Raw genomic sequence first — 19,250 nt, 5'->3', positions numbered from 1 at the left:
CAGTCTCCAAAGTGTTGTCTAGTTTCCTTAGTAGTTTTTTTCTTACAACAATGACAGTGTACTTCCTCAACACCCTAGGAAGATGAAGCTACAAGTAGTGATGTAAGATCTTTCTGCATTTTAAAAAACCATGTGGCTATTTGACTCTTTTAACTTGTATGATAAGCGAGGGTAACTGTGAATTCCTCTTCTTTTTTATCTTCTAAAACCAGACACTATGTAAATAAAACTTATTAAAGTTAATGTTGTAATGACTCTTTAACAGTCTTGCCATAATTTGCATTTGTAGCTATATCATTTAAGATATTTGAAATGTAATCTATATCTATACCACCTGTGACTGGCTTTAAGAAATTTGTATACATCAGGCATATGTTTTTGTTTCAGCATAAGCTGTTCTTAATTTTTTGTGTCTGTTACAAAACTCAAGGAATAGTTCAGTTCCTCAAAAGTTGAAATATATTTTTAGACTTAAAAAAAATATAAATGAAAATTACCCAAAACACAACAGAAAATTAGTAGTATCTTCATGTAAAAGGGAAAAAATTGCATTGCAGGAGCCTGGAAATTACCAGAATCATCCAGTTTCCTCAGTTCTCTATTGGACTCAAAAAATTCTTGCTGGGAGGCATCAGTGGTGTTTTCATATAGTGCTGTTTTATATTCAGAGTCAGAAAAAGTACCAGAATGCCTACTACATGCTATACATTTTACTAGACAGATTATAGGGACATAAAAATGAAATTATTTATATTACCTACCTTCAAAAAGTTCATAGAGAGTCAGGATTAGTTAAGTTATATAAATAATCATAATTCCAGGTATTTTTAGAAAGTGTTTAAGAGGAATACAAACATAGTGTAAGGGTTAAATTTAGGGGTTGAGACTGAATATAATAATTATTGGTTGCCAAGGATTTTATTTATAAAATCCTAAATGAAACACTCAAGTCAGAATGGAGTTTATGGTGATTTAATTACAACATGAAGAAATTAAAAGAGGGAGGGGGGGGAGAGAAGGAAAGGAGTTAGCTCAACTGCTTTGGCTCAGGCTGAGCCGGAGGCAGGAGTTCAAGGGTTTGGCCTGGGAGCCAAAGCGAAATGGGAGTCAGTCCTTATCACTCACCCATGTGACCGAGTGAAGGAAAGCTGTCTGAGGGGCTCTTCCAAGCTCCAGTTCCAGGATCAAACTGGCACTCAGCCCTCTCCACAGGAAGTGACAAGAACTCCAGAGGCTGTTATCTACCTCACTTCCTGCATCTCACATGTGCCAATGGTGGCTCAAGCTTGACTTAGGACAGCCCAGGGGGGCAGTTAGTTGTTTCTGATTTGTCATTAGCTAGCACATGCCTGTATAGTGCGGGTATGCACATTCCTGGGTGCTAGACCAAGCAAGATGGAGAGAATTTTAAAGTCACAATAGTTAGTATAAGAGATTGGGGAGGTGGGATGGGAATTGGGGGTGAGAGGTCATAATATAGCCCAGGGGCTCAGAAAGAACTTCATGGAAGGAGTAATGACTTTGAAAGAAAAAAAAAGAATTTCATTGGGTGTGAGACACAGTAGGTGTAGACAGTGGCATGAAAAAAGGCATGAGGTTCAAAAATAGCAGGATGAGACAGAGAATATCAAGTGTTACAGTTAGGAGCTCCAACAGGTGGGATGAGGCAGGGAACATAATATGAAATAAAGCTGAAAAGATTTCAAATGGGCCTTGAATACTAGGCAAAAGAGTTTGTATTTTATTCATAAAGCAGTAAGAGACCACAAGGAAAATCAGCTAGGGAGCAAATATGCAGGAGATGGAAACTGAGGAAGGCAACAGGGAGAAAAATGATTAGGGTATTCAATTGCATTTCATATTTGTATTCTAGAGTGAGGAAAATCCCCAAAATTCAAGAGCAGAATGGGATTACTTTCCAGGGCACTTGTCAAAAATTCTGGTGACATCATGCCCTTACCATAATATTGAACCATCACAGTCATAGTCATGATGGCCTTCCTTCTTCATCTCTCCCTCTTATTGCTTCACTTTTCCCAGGAAAAGGGGTGTGTGTGTGTGTGTGTGTGTGTGTGTGTGTGTGTGTGTGTGTGTGTGTTCAAAGACACAGTCTGAAGCTAATAAACTTATCCCTTACTGTGCCCTCCATTGCTGAAGATTACATTTAAAATGAGTTAACCGTATGGACTATCTAGGCCTGACTTAGAAATGTTATTGAGTATGAGGGGAAACTTGACTTTCTTTTGGTGAACTCCCATATATTTTCTCTCCTAGGTCGTCACTATGGGGCTGTCAGTTGTGAAGGCTGCAAAGGTTTCTTTAAAAGAAGTGTAAGGAAGAATTTGACCTACAGTTGCCGAAGCAACCAGGACTGTATCATCAATAAACATCATCGGAACCGCTGCCAATTTTGTAGACTTAAAAAGTGCTTAGAAATGGGAATGAAAATGGAATGTGAGTGATGAGTAGTACTAAAAATTGCAGTATGTTTGTTGCAAGAAAACATGGGCACAATTTTCTTCGAAAACTATTTTGAGTTTCTAGACTTTAAAACATTCAAGAGGGAAAAAATACTCAGATGCTACTTTATTTTACTTGCAGCATAAATGTGGTGGTTATGGCTATATTTTTTCAAGTTAATTTGATAATTAAAGTACTGAGTCAGCGATTTGTCTGTATGTAACACCCATTATGGGTAACACATTACCCTAGTTTCTTTAGGGAGATTGAAAAAAGAAATTATTTTTTTTCTTTTTTTTTCTTTTTTTTATTATTTTTTAAATATATTTTATTTGATCATTTCCAAGCATTATTCATTAAAGACATAGATCATTTTCTTTTCCTCCCCCCCACCCCCCATAGCCGATGCGTAAGTCCACTGGGCATTAGATGTTTTCTTGATTTGAACCCATTGCTTTGTTGATAGTATTTGCATTAGAGTGTTCATTTAGAGTCTATCCTCTGTCATGTCCCCTCAACCTCTGTATTCAGGCAGCTGCTTTTTCTCGGTGTTTCCACTCCCATAGTTTATCCTTTGCTTATGAATGGTGTTTTTTTCTCCTGGATCCCTGCAAGTTGTTCAGGGACATTACACCGCCACTAATGGAGAAGTCCATTACGTTCGATTATACCACAGTGTATTAGTCTCTGTGTACAATGTTCTCCTAGTTCTGCTCCTCTCGCTCTGCATCACTTCCTGGAGGTTGTTCCAGTCTCCATGGAACTCCTCCACTTTATTATTCCTTTGAGCACAATAGTATTCCATCACCAACATATACCACAGTTTGTTCAGCCATTCCCCAATTGATGGGCATCCCCTCGAAAAAGAAATTCTTTTGAAGATATAGTTCTTATTGTTCAGGGGCTGAGACCAGCCATAAATGAAGATTGATTCTATTCAAATAATTTTGCTATTTGGAGCCATTCTTCATAGCAATGTTATTTAAAAAAAACAACACAATAAATCTGTGCTTTACCCTAAATATGATAAGAGGGAGATATATTGACAGTTTGGGTATACATCAACATCTTTTTTTAATAGTTCAAAATTATACTTCACATAATCATTTTACTCTTTTCATCCGTGAGAGGACGTGGGTTTCTACTATGTGTTAAGTCCTGATTAGTGCAAATAGTGAGTCCCCTAGTTAATCACATATTTGAATAAACACTATTGAAGTCATAATTATATGAGTTGGCCATTGGTTCCAGCCCAGTGGAAATATGCAATGTGAATTCAAATAATAAGACTGTTCAGTGAAAGGATGTAAGGGCCAGGTAATCAAGAGTAAAAACCTACCTTCACCCTTCACAGCTGGGGGGGTGGGGAGGGAGTCAGCTTACTGAAGAGGTCAGCTCCTTGTAGGCAAGCAAGCATGAAAGAGAGAGGAAAAAAATAGAACTAGAAAGAGCAGATACCTGAATGACTGAGAACACAAAACACAATAAATAGTAGCTAGGTCTACTGTTTATTATGACAAAGAGAAAGATTTTTATAGACTATAGAGTTTCAAACATTATATCATTTAAGAGGCGTGACTTTCCCACAGAATGATGTTTATGAAAAGGCTTTACTCAAAACATTTCTAAGGCATTTCTACAAACCCAAGCATTTGAGGAATATTGACAATAACTTGGTGATTTACAGGAATGGAGTGTGGGGAGGAGTCTGGGTCACTTGGTCATGACAGTACAGAAGCTTCTTTGGTTATCAAAATAATGAGCAGCTTCAAAGATTATTATGAAAGAGACCTTTCAGGAGTTGTCTTTATTTGTGTTATAGCTAGAAAATACTTTTTGAGTTGCTGTTTTGAGACTTCTGGCCTTGCTAAAATCTTAGGCAAGCTCATTAGCATGTCTTTATGGCTGCTTTTCCTCAATGGGCCTAATTTGTCTTAGGTTCCTCCATATAATTCCCTTTTTTATTACTAAGAAGCTGTATTTCATGCACTGAAGTCTTAACATTGTTAATAGTGATTATAATTAATTACAGTAAAAAAAAGAAAAGATTATGCATTTAATGATTATAACAGCAGGAAAAGCATGTACTAATATTTGAGATACACTTCCAAAAGGATTAAGAGACTTAAGAGTATTGAATATAGAATCTCCTCCTATTTGCAGATCTATACTAGGAACTTTACTTTGTCCAGTGAAATGAGCAGCTGCATATAAATCTTGAATATCCATAGAAATGTTACTGAACTGCCATGCTCTAAGAAGTCTGGCTCTTATCTTAGGACAGGACAGTTTTTCATTAGATTCATTAAAAGGAAATGGAGTGACACAAATTTTAACAAATCTATGATCATGCCTTAATGATAGGCAAATTTTTATAGCTTCTAATTCATCTCAACACTGATTGCTCCACTTTGTAAGCTAAGTCCTTGTTAATTCTGTCTTGAAAAGCAAAAGCTGTTGACACATTGACACTTAAGGGAGGGGGAACATGGAAGAAGGACAGCATCATTACCTGTATTCATAGGATAGCTTTATTCTGGAGGTGTCAGAAATAACTTGAGTATTTGTGGGTAAGTCCCTTCAGCAATGTCTAAAATAGCTGAATGATCTGTATTTTTATTACAATTGAAAACAATCAACCTGATGATGAGCTTTTCTAAACATAGCTAATTGACCAATTCATTCATTCATTATTGGCCAAAGTAGAAACCAATCACCATCTCTGACTTGATATATTATATATGAGACCAGAAATTCTAAAATGAAGCTGTAGCTAGAAGAGAGCAAACAGAATTTAGAGTCAAAGTCAAAAGCATGGAGATGAACCTCTCAGATAAAGCAGAGATCACAAGATAGGAACATTAAAATTTTTCCCAAGGAAGGATGACCAAAATGTTTCAGTTCAGAAACACAGGAGAATAGAGACAAAAGTACCCAAAGAGGCATCAAGGTTTGTTCCTGGGAGAGGACCATTCCTAGGGCCTTCAGTGTGACATCTTACTGTTCATCTGGCTACCCCTAGGCCACCCACCTACCAGTTGGCTTTCTCTTTCTTTCTCTAATGTAGTTTTCTGGGAAAGCTAACTGCACATAAACTTTCCTGATGACACACAATAAAGTTATGGGAAAGAAAGAGAGCCATTCCTTTGGGCCTTCATGGTGAGGGTTTTCTTGGTAAGTTAACTCTTACCCCCAAGTAAGTGAAAAGGCAGTGCAGTAGCCTGGTCCACATCACCAAAGTCCCATATTTAAGATGGTCAATAGGATTTTGCAGCAGCAGTCAAAGCCACCACATTGCAAATAGCAGATCTAGCTGAAAACTTAGGGTATAGTTTTAGTTACAGGTTACCTGATTCCTGGCCCCAAGAACTCTTTCCTAGTCTTTTCCTTTTGAAAATATCATCTTTTCTGGCATGCATAGTTACTCTATATTTGACTCTTTACAGAAGAGCTTACTAGTAAAATGTTAAAATAGTAAGCAATTCATGTATTTTTTATGCAGGTTCAACTTTAAGATTAGATTGTTTGGGGGCAGCTGGGTGGCTCAGTGGATTGAGAGCCAGGCCTAGAGATGGGAGGTCCTGGGTTCAAATCTGGCCTCAGACACTTCCCAGCTGTGTGACCCTGGGCAAGTCACTTGACCCCCATTGCCTAGCCCTTACCACTCTTCTGCCTTGGAGCCAATACACAGCATTGACTCCAAAATGGAAGGTAAGGGTTTAAAAAAAAAAAGATTAGATTGTTTCCTCACTGTATTTAGTCTAGACTGTATTATAAAGTTAAACTTAATTGCTTTCTATTAACCTACTTCAGCATATTTCCTTAAGCACATTTTTGTTGACATAAAGTATTAAAAGTGAGGGGAGAAGAATGTTCCCTCTTAATAACTTGTCATAGCCTAGGAAAAGGTCCCTGCAAAAGGCTCACTTTTAAGGCAGCAGCATTTCTGATCCTGGATCATTCCTACTGGCTTTATAAAACAGACAAACAAAACCTTGACATAGACAGGTGGTGCAAGTGTGTATGAAACCTTAACTGTGTGCCAGACATTGTGCTAAGTGCTGAGAAGACAAATTCAAGCAAAATAAGATAATTTTAAAGAAGGATTCCATACTGTAATGCAGAAAACATCACAGGAGAAGGAACAAGAAAAGAGAGGGTGAGGAGGAAGATAGAAATGCCAAAGCCTGGATGCCCTGGGCTTTAAAAGAGTTTCCCACAACCCATTTCTTTCTTGCACAGCTATTTGGAATCTTTTTCTTTCCTCAGAATTTGTGAATGGTAACATGGGCTTTTTAAGTCAGGTTTTCCTTTTCCTAAAAAGTTTTATATTTTTAAAAAATCAAACTAATATAGTACAATTAGTCCTCTCCTCAATAACTTGCTTCTTTATATAATTAGGTGTATCTAGGCCGTTTTTCCTTAGTTTTGTTATTTTCTTTAAGCACATTTATATGTTGTTCTTTAAGCTGTTCAGAGTGAAAGGAAGCCTTTTGATGTGCAACGGGAAAAACCAACCAATTGTGCAGCTTCAACAGAAAAAATATACATCAGGAAAGACTTAAGAAGTCCCTTGATAGCCACACCAACTTTTGTAGCAGACAAAGATGGAACAAGGTCAGTGGCAGACCCTGCCCCTTGTGTATGCAGAAGAAGGATGTCACGTTTAAGGAGATGAGGCTAAGGAAAGGGAGGGAAACTTAGGTTAGTTACTAGAGGAGTCAGACTCCTGAGTGGGTAATGTCTGCCCTTGTTGGCTGGTGCCAAGAGTTTTGGGAACCCCTCCCTGAGTTCCCAGTCATCCTCTAGCCTGTCTCTTCTGCGGCTTATTTCCATTGTGCCTCCCCAGTTATATCCCTTTAAAGGTAAAAAGTCAAGCCTAAAATGTTTTATTTGTATAGTTATGATACCTTTACAAGCAAGACTTTAAATCATTTGGCTGCTCATTTGGGGGATGGGGGGAGGGAGACTGCTTTTCTTTTTTAATATCCAAACTTTCTGCTACATGCAGTTGTTCAGAAATTCAACATCTGAGACTTTCACCATGTACATTAAAGTTGATCTTTAGAATTCTGTATATTTTATTCATTAATATGTAAATATTGCATATATTTTTTATTTTTATTTTAAAACATGATTTTGAGAAGGGGTCTACTGGCTGCCATAGGGGTCCCAGGACATTAAGAAAGCTTAAGAACCCCAAATATAGAGGAAGATGGAATTGAGACCAAATTGGTGATGCACTAAAGGGAATTTAACTTAGATTTTCTGCAAATTGCAGCCAGGTTTGAGGCTTAACAACACTTTAAAGCAGTCTCATGGGTTATTATTTCAGGATACTTTACCCCAAAATGTGAACTATTCATTGTAGAGGTTTTTGTTAAGTTTCTTCATCTGTTAAAGATTAGTCCAAATTTTATTCCAAAGAATTGTGAAATTTAATATCAGCAGCTTCTCTGAATATCTTCATATCTCTAAACAGGCAGACAGGCCTTCTTGATCCAGGAATGCTTGTCAATATCCAACAGCCTTTGATACGTGATGATGGCACAGTCCTCCTTGCTGCTGACTCCAAGGTAAGAGTCTGTCTCCTGTACTTTGCCTTGTTAGCCCTAATGTCTGTTGAAGGGACTCTGGACTTGTAGTCAGGAAATCTAGGTTTGAAGACAGGCTCTACCTCCTCCCAATGGGGCTTGTTGGGCCCATCACTGCATCCCACTATCCTCGGGATCCATAAAATCCATAATAGCTTTATCTATAAAATAGAAATAATATTTTTACTGCTGACCTCCTAGGATTATTGTGAAGTTCAAATAAGATAAAGGATGTGAAAATACTTTGTAACCATAAGCAGCAATAAAAATGGAAGTTACTATTTACTTGAAATACGTACATCACCAAATTTTTAACCTGACTGACTGATCACCTTGGTATACAAATATCTTTGTCTGTTGGATTGGTTTCCATCACTGTAGTAGTTTGCTTTTTGATCAGATTATGACCAGGACCAATCAACTTAAGTAGCCCCTCTCAGCCTCACACATGAAAATATAAATGATCTTAAGAGAAACTCAGTTTTTTTTTTCCTTGCATTTGGTATTGGCCTCTCATAGTCATTAAAACATGTTAGCATTTAAATTTGACTTTGTTAAAAGTGCCTTGACTTCTTTCTGATGAAAATATTTTGCTTTATAGCACACAAATTGACAGGTGTTTGTTGTACAGTAGTTATGTTCACTTGTTCTGGATATCTTTCTGAAAAAAAAAATCCAAGATTGCCTACTTATATAATTGTCGTGGCTCTATAGACTGCTAGGTTTTTTAAAAATGGGCTTTGTGGCATATTAACCCTTTGAAATTGAATATGTGGCAAATGATAAGACTAAAATAGCTTTTGTAAAATTTGAGAGACATGGCTGAATTAAAGCCAAGGCCACAAACAAAGGCCTATGAAAACAGATACCCAGAGGGGAGAGTAAAAGTCTGACAGCTTCATCCCATGAGAAGACACTGTTCCTAAATGATACTGGATTGCAAAATTGGTGACCTTTGCTTCTTTCTAAGTAGCTTTTGTGTTGATGCAGCTGTCTTGTATCACCCATTACAGCAGAGCTTAGAGACTTGCAGAATTGCAGAACTAGGAGGGCCCCTAGAGATCACCTAGTCCACATCACTCTCCACCCCCATTTTGTAGGTAAGGAAATAAGGCCAACTCTCTGACCAGTGCTTTTTCTGGAAAAGATGGTTTTGGGTTTTTTTGGTTTTGGTTTTTTTTTTTACTTTTAAATGAATGATAATGCTGTATAGGAGTCATAAACTCAAATCAAACTTCTACTATAATTTGTGAATTAGAGAAAACATTGATATTTCTGTGATTGAGATTAATTCGGACCATAATACTACCTAAAAGATTTCCTCTTAAAATGAGAGATAGTGGTTGTTGTCTCATATTTAATGAAAAGCCCCAAGAGTTGCAGGTTTACTAAGGAACAGCTCTCAGAAAAATAGTTTTTCAAAGAAAGTAAAAAATTAGTGCTCTTCATAATGCAGGTAAATCTACCCCTGCCTCTTGGGAGAAGGCAGTCCTGCTGTGCTGTGAAACAAGTCTCATGGTCTTTTGGCAGAGAGTAAGTTTATGACTGCAGGTGGGTAAAACTGTAATGATACTACCACATGCCATAGAAGGTAGGTAAGTGATGAAGGTTTGGAAGAGCTACAGCAGGGTCTGTTGAGAAGAGTACCAAAATCTGAGCTTGTAAACTTTAGACCTAGTCCCAGGCAACTTCATTTCAGTTTCCTCATTTCCCAATCTACATCAGAAAATGTTGTATGACTCATCTAGGCGAGATAATGTATTTGAAGACCTTGGATCCCATTCCAAATGTAAGAAGCAGAGAAGCCAAAGAATCTGAGTCCTATCTGCCTCTTTGCCTGGGGGCAAAACCTGTGTAGGGGCCACAATACAAACAAGGAGCTTGTATCTGCCTGCCGTCCTTTGACCATGTGAATATCGTGTGTTTATCTTTTCTAGGCTGAGACAAGCCAGGGTGCTCTAGGCACATTGGCAAATGTAGTGACATCCCTTGCCAACCTCAATGAAACTCTGAATAACGGTGACCCTTCAGAAATCCAACAAGAGGACCAATCAGCAAGTGAGATCACTCGGTAGGAACTCAGGGTAGCCTTCTTAAGTAGTGCCTGGATCTTTCTACTCTTCTTTAAACTGCCACAATATTTACATCCTTCGAGAGACTGCATCATTTATACAATTACAGTTTAACTTGAAAGGTTATCATGAAGCAGTCACTATAAGAACAGTCTGTCTCTTTTTAAATACTAATTATTAAAATCTGGACCTAGGTGATCAACTCAATCAAAACTGGTTGCAGTTAAAAATAAAGAACAGAACTGCATAATTAGTGATGGAAAAAAAAGACCCTCTGCTACCTTCTTTACTAAATGAATGTTACTTGCTATTCAGCATTTTTGTTGTATGTATGTTGTATATTTGAAGAAGTCCAGATTCTTTTTTTATTTTAACCCTTACCTTCCATCTTAGAATCAATACTGTATTGATTCCAAGTCAGAAGAGTGGTAAGGGCTAGGCAATAGGAGTTGAGTGACTTGCCTTGGATCACACAACTAGGAAGTGTGTACGGCCAGATTTCACTCAGGATCTCCTGTCTCAAGGCCTGGCTCTCAATCCACTGAGCCACATAGCTCCCCCATGGCTAAAATTTTTATATGCCCTAAGTTCTTCAGGGGAAAAAAACGACATAAAAATTCAGAATGATAGCATTCTTTGTTATTTTGTGTGAAATATTGAGAAAATCTTGGAGCTGCCCAACTTCATGACTTACTCTCTCTAGAAGGCTACTGATTCACAGACTTGTATATGATTTATTTTTTGCATTAAAGGGCATTTGATACTTTGGCAAAAGCTCTTAACACCACAGATGGCTCTTCAACACCAAACTTAGCAGATGGGATGGATCCTACAGGAGGAGGGAACATTCATGTCATCAGTAGAGATCAGTCAACACCCATCATCGAAGTAGAAGGACCGCTACTTACCGATACACATGTCACATTTAAAGTATGTGCCTTCTTTGTTTTGCTATCCTCATTTATGATATCGTGGTAATTGAGTGATGAGGGTTCAACAGGATTAGTGTGAATTGTTGTCAGCTCAGCCTTTGAGTTAAGTCTGTTTAGTGAACAAACATTTGATACACTTACTTCAAAAGGTTTGTTTTAGTCAAATCTTCCTTTTAGAAGAAAAGTACTGTATTTTTATTCTTCCTTTGCTGTATTCCAAGAATCTCTTTCACCAGTGACCTTCAGTGCCTAGCATCTCCTCCTTTCAGTAAATCCTGATAAAATCCTTCTCTTCATTTACAGCTGATTGGGGTTTTCTTTTTTTCTGTTTGCTTTTTTTGTTTGTTTTTTAATTTAAACCCTCACCTTCCATCTTGGAATTAATACTGTGTATTGGTTCCAAGGCAGAAGAGTGGTAAGGGCTAGGCAATGGGGGTCAAATGACTTGCCCAGGGTCACACAGCTGGGAAGTGTCTGAGGCCAGATTTGAACCTAGGACCTCCTGTCTCTAGACCTGGCTCTCAATCCACTGAGCTACCCAGCTGCCCTGTTGTTTTTTTTTAAACAACTTTTGATGACTTGCTCATACCACAGATATGTCCCTCTTCTTGTCCCCCTAACATTTGAGTTGATATATCTTAAATTCCATCCTAAAATTAATTCTAGAAACTTCCATAGACAAAACAGATTCTTTGTGACTTGCCTTTCATAAGTTTTTGTTCTCATAACTACAAAATTATTTTAATATCACTACCAGTGAATACTGTTTATAGTTTCATACCATAGCCAGTGGCTGTTTAACTTTAATCAGAACCTCTCCAAACCTTAGTTTCTTCATCTACAAGATGGAAAAAATAACACTCAAACTGTATACCTCATGGGTTTGTCGTAAGAACCAAAATGTCCTGTCTACATTCCTAAACATTACATAGAAGTGAGCAGATGGTTGTGGTGATGATAAAGGTGAGACCTTCATGAGACGGGTCATGGTCCTCTGTGGCTAGTTACCAAGACTTTCCATTGGACTCCTTCACCTGGCCATTTAATTAAAATATGAAAGCCTCTGGTTGCTAGAGTGAGGAAACAGAAATGTAGCAGGGTCAGCATAGCCTGGAGGCCTCATTGATTACAAGTTGGGACATTAGAATTGTTTCTAAAACAAAAAATAACTCTGTGTGATTGCTGATGACTCTGCATGTCTTGTGCCTCCTTCTTCCCCAGCTTACAATGCCTAGCCCAATGCCAGAGTACCTCAATGTACATTACATCTGTGAGTCAGCATCAAGGTTGCTGTTCCTCTCAATGCACTGGGCCAGATCCATTCCTGCCTTTCAGGCCCTTGGGTAAGTGAATCGTCTTCTCTAAATGAGTGATTTAATCACCGTATGTCTTGTGTCAAAGGATTCCAAGATTCTTCTGCCAAAAACACAGAGAAGAATGACAGCGTAAAGGAAAGAAGGTAGCCACTGGAGTGTCTTTTCTGTAAGAAGTCCTTCTTCTATTAATTTAAGAATTGGCATCCTATCCTTTGCAAGACACTCTGCTGGGTACAGTGAAGGATGCAAAAATCCAAGACAGGGATATTAGATATACATATATTAAAAATTATATCATTTCTTATGCTACTACTTTAAGAGGTCTTAAGAAACACTACTTTTCAAGTCCTAGTTCTGCCACTAACTTTTTTTTTAATAATATTTTACTTTCCATCAAATTATACATAAAGACAGTTTTTCATATTCATTTTTTAAAATTTTGAGTTCCAAATTCTCTTCCCCCACCCCCAAGATGGCAAGCAATCTGATATAGATTTTTCATGTGCAATTGTGCAAAACATTTTTTCTATACAATTCTGTGGAAGAGATCTCAAAAAGAAGAAAGTAAAATATAATATATCTGGTCTACATTCAGACTCTAGCGATTCTTTCTCTGGACATATATGGCATTTTTCATCATGAGGCTTTGGAATTGTCTTAAGTCACTGAATTGCTGAGAATAATTTGTTCATTATTCAGTATTGCTATTACTGTGTACAGTGTTCTTCTGGTTCTACTTATTTCACTTTGCATCATTTAATTTGGTCTTTCCAGGTTTTTTTGTGATTATCCTGCTTATCATTTCTTATAGCATCATAGCATTCCATCACAAACATTGGAATTTTAACCAAGTATGTCCATCAGAAAGGCTACTCTTTGAATATGCATCTTGAGAGAGGGTGTGCAAATTTTAAAAATTCTTTTAAAGACATACAAAGAGTTATAAATAAAACACTCCTGCTTTATCATTAAAATAATTAGTGATATTGAAGAAACATTTGGAAAATATAAGTTGTGCCATCTGTCCTTTAAGAACCATTTTTAATGGAAATAATCAACAACTTTAGCAAAGTTGAAGAATACAAAATAAACCCACATAAGTCATCAGCATTTCTATATATTTCCAACACATCTCAGCAGCAAGATTAATTAGGAATCTTATCTGCTGAGACAAACACAGGAACTATATGAACACAACTACAAAACACTTTCCATACAATTAAAACTAGATCTAAATAACTGGAAAAACATTAATTGCTCATGGGTAGGATGAGCTAACATAATAAAAATGATAATCCTACCCTACTTATTTACTTATTTAGTGGCATGCCCATCAAATTGCCAAGAAACTTTTTTACTGAATTAGAAAAAACTGTAGTAAAGTTCATTTGGAAGAACAAAAGATCAAGGATATCCAGGGAAATAATGAAAAAAATATAAAGGAAGGTGGCCTAGCAGTACCAGAACTCAAACTATACCATAAAGCAGTGGTCATAAAAGCAATATGGTACTGGCTAAGAGACAGAAAGGAGGATCAGTGGAATAGACTTGGGGTAGATGACCTCAGCAAGACAGTCTATGATAAACCCAAAGATCCTGGCTTTTGGGACAAAAATCCACTATTTGATAAAAACTGCTGGGAAAATTGGAAGACAGTATGGGAGAGATTGGGTTTGGATCAACATCTCACACCCTACACCAAGATAAACTTAGAATGAGTAAATGACGAATATATAAAGCAGGAAACTATAAGTAAATTAGGCGAACACAGAATCGTATACTTGTCAGATCTCTGGGAAAGGGAAGATTTTAAGACCAAGCAAGAGTTAGAAAAATTTTCAAAATGTAAAATAAATAATTTCAATTACATTAAATTAAAAAGGCTTTGTACCAACAAAACCAAATTGGGAAAAAAATCTTCAAAACAAAAACCTCTGACAAAGGTCTAATACTCAAATTTATAAAGAGCTAAATCAATTGTACAAAAAATCAAGCCATTCTTCAATTGATAAATGGGCAAGGGACATGAACAGGCAATTTTCAGATAAAGAAATCAAAACTATTAATAAGCACATGGAAAAGTGCTCTAAATCTCTAATAATCAGAGAAATGCAAATCAAAACAACTCTGAGGTACCACCTCCCACCTAGCAGATTGACTAACAGGACAGCAAAGGAAAGTAATGAATGCTGGAGGGAATGTGGCAAAATTGGGACTTCAATGCATTGCTGGTGAAGTTGTGAATTGATCCAACCATTCTGGAGGGCAATTTGGAACTATGCCCAAAGGGCACTAAAAGAATGTCTGCCCTTTGATCCAGCCATAGCACTGCTGGGTTTATGACTTAAAGAGATCATAAGGAAAAAAACATGTACAAGAATATTCATAGCTGCGCTCTTTGTGGTGGCCAAAAATTGGAAAATGAGGGGATGCCCTTCAATTGGGGAATTGGCTGAACAAATTGTGGTATATGTTGGTGATGGAATACTATTTTGCTCAAAGGAATAATAAAGTGGAGGAATTCCAAGTGAACTGGAACAACCTCCAGGAAGTGATGCAAAGTGAAAGAAACAGAACCAGGAGAACATTGTACACAGAGACAGATACACTGTGGTACAATCGAATGTAGCAGACTTCTCTACTAACAGCAATGCAATGAGCCAGGACAATTCTGAGGGATCTATGAGAAAGTACACTATCCACATCCAGAGAAAGAACTGTGGAAGTAGAAACACAGAAGAAAAACAACTGCTTGATCACATGGGTTGAGGGGATATGATTGGAGATGTAGACTAAACAATCACCCATGGTGCAAACACCAATAATATGGAAATACGTTTTGATCAATGACACATGTTAAACCCAGTGGAATTGCACATTGGCTATGGGAGGGGTGGGGGAAGGGAGGGAAAGAACATGATTCTTATAACCAAGGAAAAATATTCTAAATTGACTAATTAAATAAAAATTTTTAAAAAGAACCATTTTTTAATGTGCTTTTATTTCTCTAGTCAAGACTGTAATACAAGCCTGGTCCGTGCATGCTGGAATGAGCTCTTCACCTTGGGGCTGGCCCAGTGTTCCCAAGTGATGAGCCTCTCCACTATTCTGGCAGCTATCGTGAACCACTTACAGAATAGCATACAGGAAGGTATGTATGATAGTTGCAGCTTTTTGGGTGTTTGGATTGAGGCATCTTAATTTCCAGTCATTTTCACAGTTAAAGGTTGATTCTAGAAAAATACATATCTGTCTCTGTAGTAAGGTCAGCTCCCAAGGAAGATACAGCTTCTCTGACTCAGAGTTGCCACCCATTGGTGACATGCCTTAAAATTCCATAGTGTTTTGTTCTCTCTCTCTTTTTTTTTTCCTTTGAGGGTCTATACATTTATTTCTGCAGAAGAAACTCTTAGGTGCTACTTCTTGGCAAGGTCATGTACACTTCATTCATTCACATATTTTACACAAAAATAAAGACAAAAGGGCATTTGACAGGCTGGAGGCTAGGCCAGGATACCAAACCTCCAATCTTGAGGGTCTCTATACTGGCTCACCAAAAGTTCTTGGAAAGTGGGACAGAGAGCACCCCCACCCAGCATCCCCAGTCAGCCCTGGCTGGGAAGCCGCTGGTCTTGCTGGAACCCTGGCCAAAAGCCCAGGTGCTCCTGAGTGCCACCTCTTGCCTCACTTGGCTTTACTGTATATACTCCAACTCATCCATGCTGATGAATTTGGAGGGCATCGAAGGCAGGGGCTGCTATAGCACATCCAAGCTAAACCACTTGGCCAGGCCCAGAGGAGTACGTCCAGCTGTAGGGGAATGTGTGACTAGCCAGACAGGTTGGAGGCAGGGTGCATTCTGAACACCAGCAGCTGTTCCCTGCAAGCCAGAACCTAGGAGATGGCAGACCAACCACTAATTTAATTTGGCTATTTTAATCCTGAAATAATAATACAACCCCAGGAATTTAATTTTTTTGTACAAACTGCTCTCATTTCCTCTGAATATTGAAAATGATTAGTGGGAAAAAAATGACCAGCTCTCAACTCTTAGTAGTGACACTAAAGTTGTTAGTGATAAACTTTATTTTTGTTAAAGAGTATGTGATACTGATAATTTCAGCAATCTAGTAATGTAATAATAATAATAACTGGCATTTAGATAGTACACTTACATTTTATAAAGCACTTAATATGATGTCATTTGAACTTCATAATAATCCAGTATAAATAATCCAGATGTTATTATCTCCCCCCTTTCAGATGAGGGACTTGAGGCTCAAAGAATCAAGTCACACAGCTTAGAAATACCAGTCTTATTTCAGTCCATTTTCTGTTGTCCTCCCAAGTTCAATTCTCCTTCCACTGGGCTACATTGTGAAAAAAGCTAACTGTCTACATCGTCTGCAGTGAGAAGGGAAAGGGAGGCTCTTATAGCCATAGGGCAGAGCATAACAAACAGCATAATGAACAGGAGAGGTATAGGATGTGTTCAGAGAAGAGATGGTCCATTTTGGCATGGGGGATAGTCATGTGATTAAAGACAATAAAAGGAAATCCTCTATTTGTGGAGGGCTTTGAATTCCCAGAAGAGCAATCTGCTATGAGTAGAATTCATAAAGGAAACACTGAAGATACCTAGTTAGAGAAGGAATAGAAAGACCAAACATATATATGATGGAGATCATCCCTTCAGTGGCATAAAAGACAAATGGAAGGAGCAAGGAGACCAGCAAGACATAAAGAATACTCAATTGACAATTAAAGGACTGAGGTTTACGTCCTCCTTCATGTGTGGAAAAAAAGACATAGGTCTAACCTAAGGCCCCTTCCTACCCTAAATCCTAGGATTCTATAACATCATCATATATTCTAAGAAAAAGTAGTATGAGAACAGCCCAGAATTGAAGAGGAAGAAAACAGCTAACAAACATTCATATAGTGTTTTGTACATAATATCTCATTTGACAAAGTTAAATTAAGTTTTTTGGTTTTTGTTTGTTTTTTAAACCCTTACCTTCTGTCTTCAAATCAATACTGTGTATTAGTTCCAAGGCAGAAGGTAGGCAGTGGGGGTTAAGTGACTTAACTTGCCCAGGGTCATACAGCTGGGAAGTGTCTGAGGTCAGATTTGGACCCAGGACCTCCCATCTCTAGGCCTGGCTCTCAATCCATTGAGCTACCCAGCTGTCCCCCTTTTTTTGTTTTTTTTTTAAGGAAGGATAAGCTCTTTAAATCAGAGATTATATTGAGAAAAGAGCAGAAGTCTGAGGACTAAAAGAACTATACATAATTGACTGCTGCATTTGAGAAATTACAAATTAAAACAGGTGACAATGACTTAGATTGTTAATTAGACAAAATAAAAATAATAGAACTATGTATGTTAACCTCATAAAGGACAAAGGTGGTACTGGCTAAGAGACAAAAAGGAGGATCAGTACAATAGACTTGGGGTAATTGACCTCAGCAAGACTGTCTATGATAAAACCAAAGATCCCAGCTTTTGGGACAAAAATCCACTATTTGATAAAAACTGCTGGGAAAATTGGAAGACAGTATGAGAAAGATTAGGTTTGGATCAACATCTCATGCCCTACACCAAGATAAACTAACTTAGAATGGGTAAATGACTTGAATATAAAGAAGGAAACTATAAATAAATTAGGTGAACACAGAATAGTATACATGTCAGATCTTTGGGAAAGGAAATATTTTAAGACCCAAGCAAGAGTTAGAAAAAATTACAGAATATAAAATAAATAATTTTGATTGCATTAAATTACAAAGGCTTTGTGCAGACAAAACCAATGCAACCAAAATTAGAAGGGAAGCTTCAAATTGGGGGAAAATCTTCATAATCAAAACCTCTAACAAAGGTCTAATTATTCAAATTTATAAAGAGCTAAAGCAATTGTACAAAAAATCAAGCCATTCCCCAATTGATAAATTGTCAAGGGACATGAATAGGCAATTTTCAGATAAAGAAATCACTTCTAAACTGTTACAGACAAAAGAGTGGTTGCCATAAACTGTGACTTCAAAAATGTGGGTTTCAAGACTGTGAATTGCCCAAACTGTAAAGATAATTTTAGTGTCTTGATTTTATATAAAAAATAAGAGGTCACCATGACAAAAATTCCCAAATATGAAATACCCAAGTCAGCTGGGTTTTATGGAGATTTTAATTAATATAAATGAAGGAATTAAGGAAAGGGAAAGAGACAGAGTAAAAGGAAATAGGAAAAGGCTAGGGCCTAGGCCTTTCTCTTTAAGAGAGAAACTAAGTCAGTCTTTAATCACTCACCACAAGATCTTTCCAAGCAAAACTCTAGTGTTCAGAGATACCCTCCAGTTCAGCTCCTGAGCTCAACTAAGTTCAGCCACCGAGGGACTCCAATTCAGCTTCATCTACCAATCACAGTAGACGTTTTCACAGGACTGACCTTTCTTAATTCACATCTTCTTTAGTTCTCAACTTCTCTGGGTAGGCTAAAACTTCACACCTCTTTTGTTAAGATTGTCCCTTGAAAGTTGCCTGACCTTTTAGTGATTAATTTGACCTTCATAGGTACTTAGAACCCTTTTGTATTAGATCTAAAAATAGACCTAGCTTAAGGGCTTTTGCCTCACTATAAGTATGAGTTAAGTACTTTTCATTGTTCAATAAGGAGTTTTACAACTTTATCTTCCCCTTAAGGTATGCCTAAGTATGAGTGGAGTAATGTTAGAAGTCCCCACATTCCTGATCAAGTACCTTCATTGTTCAAAATGGGTTTAGCTTAATCAAATCTTCTGAAGTAGAGTCTCATAATTTTTAAGATTCACAGGTATGAGAAATTTTAAGATTCACAAAATCTCTTATAATCAGAGAGA

The 19,250-nt window shown here is 37.5% G+C and overlaps 1 protein-coding gene across 4 annotated transcripts in view; it reads left to right on the top strand.

Moving 5' to 3' along the window:
* Nucleotides 1-19,250, top strand: part of NR2C2 (nuclear receptor subfamily 2 group C member 2) — a 137,700-nt gene that overhangs the window by 100,135 nt on the left and 18,315 nt on the right. For all 4 annotated transcript variants that reach the window (XR_008913429.1, XM_007500265.3, XM_007500266.3 and 1 more), the window contains 7 exons: nt 2,275-2,454; nt 6,930-7,077; nt 7,943-8,036; nt 9,992-10,125; nt 10,879-11,056; nt 12,280-12,401; nt 15,386-15,525. Coding sequence is in view for 3 of the 4 variants with exons in the window: in XM_007500265.3 (XP_007500327.1) it covers nt 2,275-2,454; nt 6,930-7,077; nt 7,943-8,036; nt 9,992-10,125; nt 10,879-11,056; nt 12,280-12,401; nt 15,386-15,525 (996 nt within the window). In the remaining variant the exon portion in view is untranslated. The remainder of the gene's footprint in view (nt 1-2,274; nt 2,455-6,929; nt 7,078-7,942; nt 8,037-9,991; nt 10,126-10,878; nt 11,057-12,279; nt 12,402-15,385; nt 15,526-19,250) is intronic.

This window comes from Monodelphis domestica, chromosome 7 (assembly GCF_027887165.1).
Source record: "Monodelphis domestica isolate mMonDom1 chromosome 7, mMonDom1.pri, whole genome shotgun sequence".
Lineage (NCBI taxonomy): Eukaryota > Metazoa > Chordata > Mammalia > Didelphimorphia > Didelphidae > Monodelphis > Monodelphis domestica.
The sequence above is the reverse complement of the archived record's forward strand: the minus strand, read 5'-3'. Positions and strand labels throughout refer to the sequence as shown.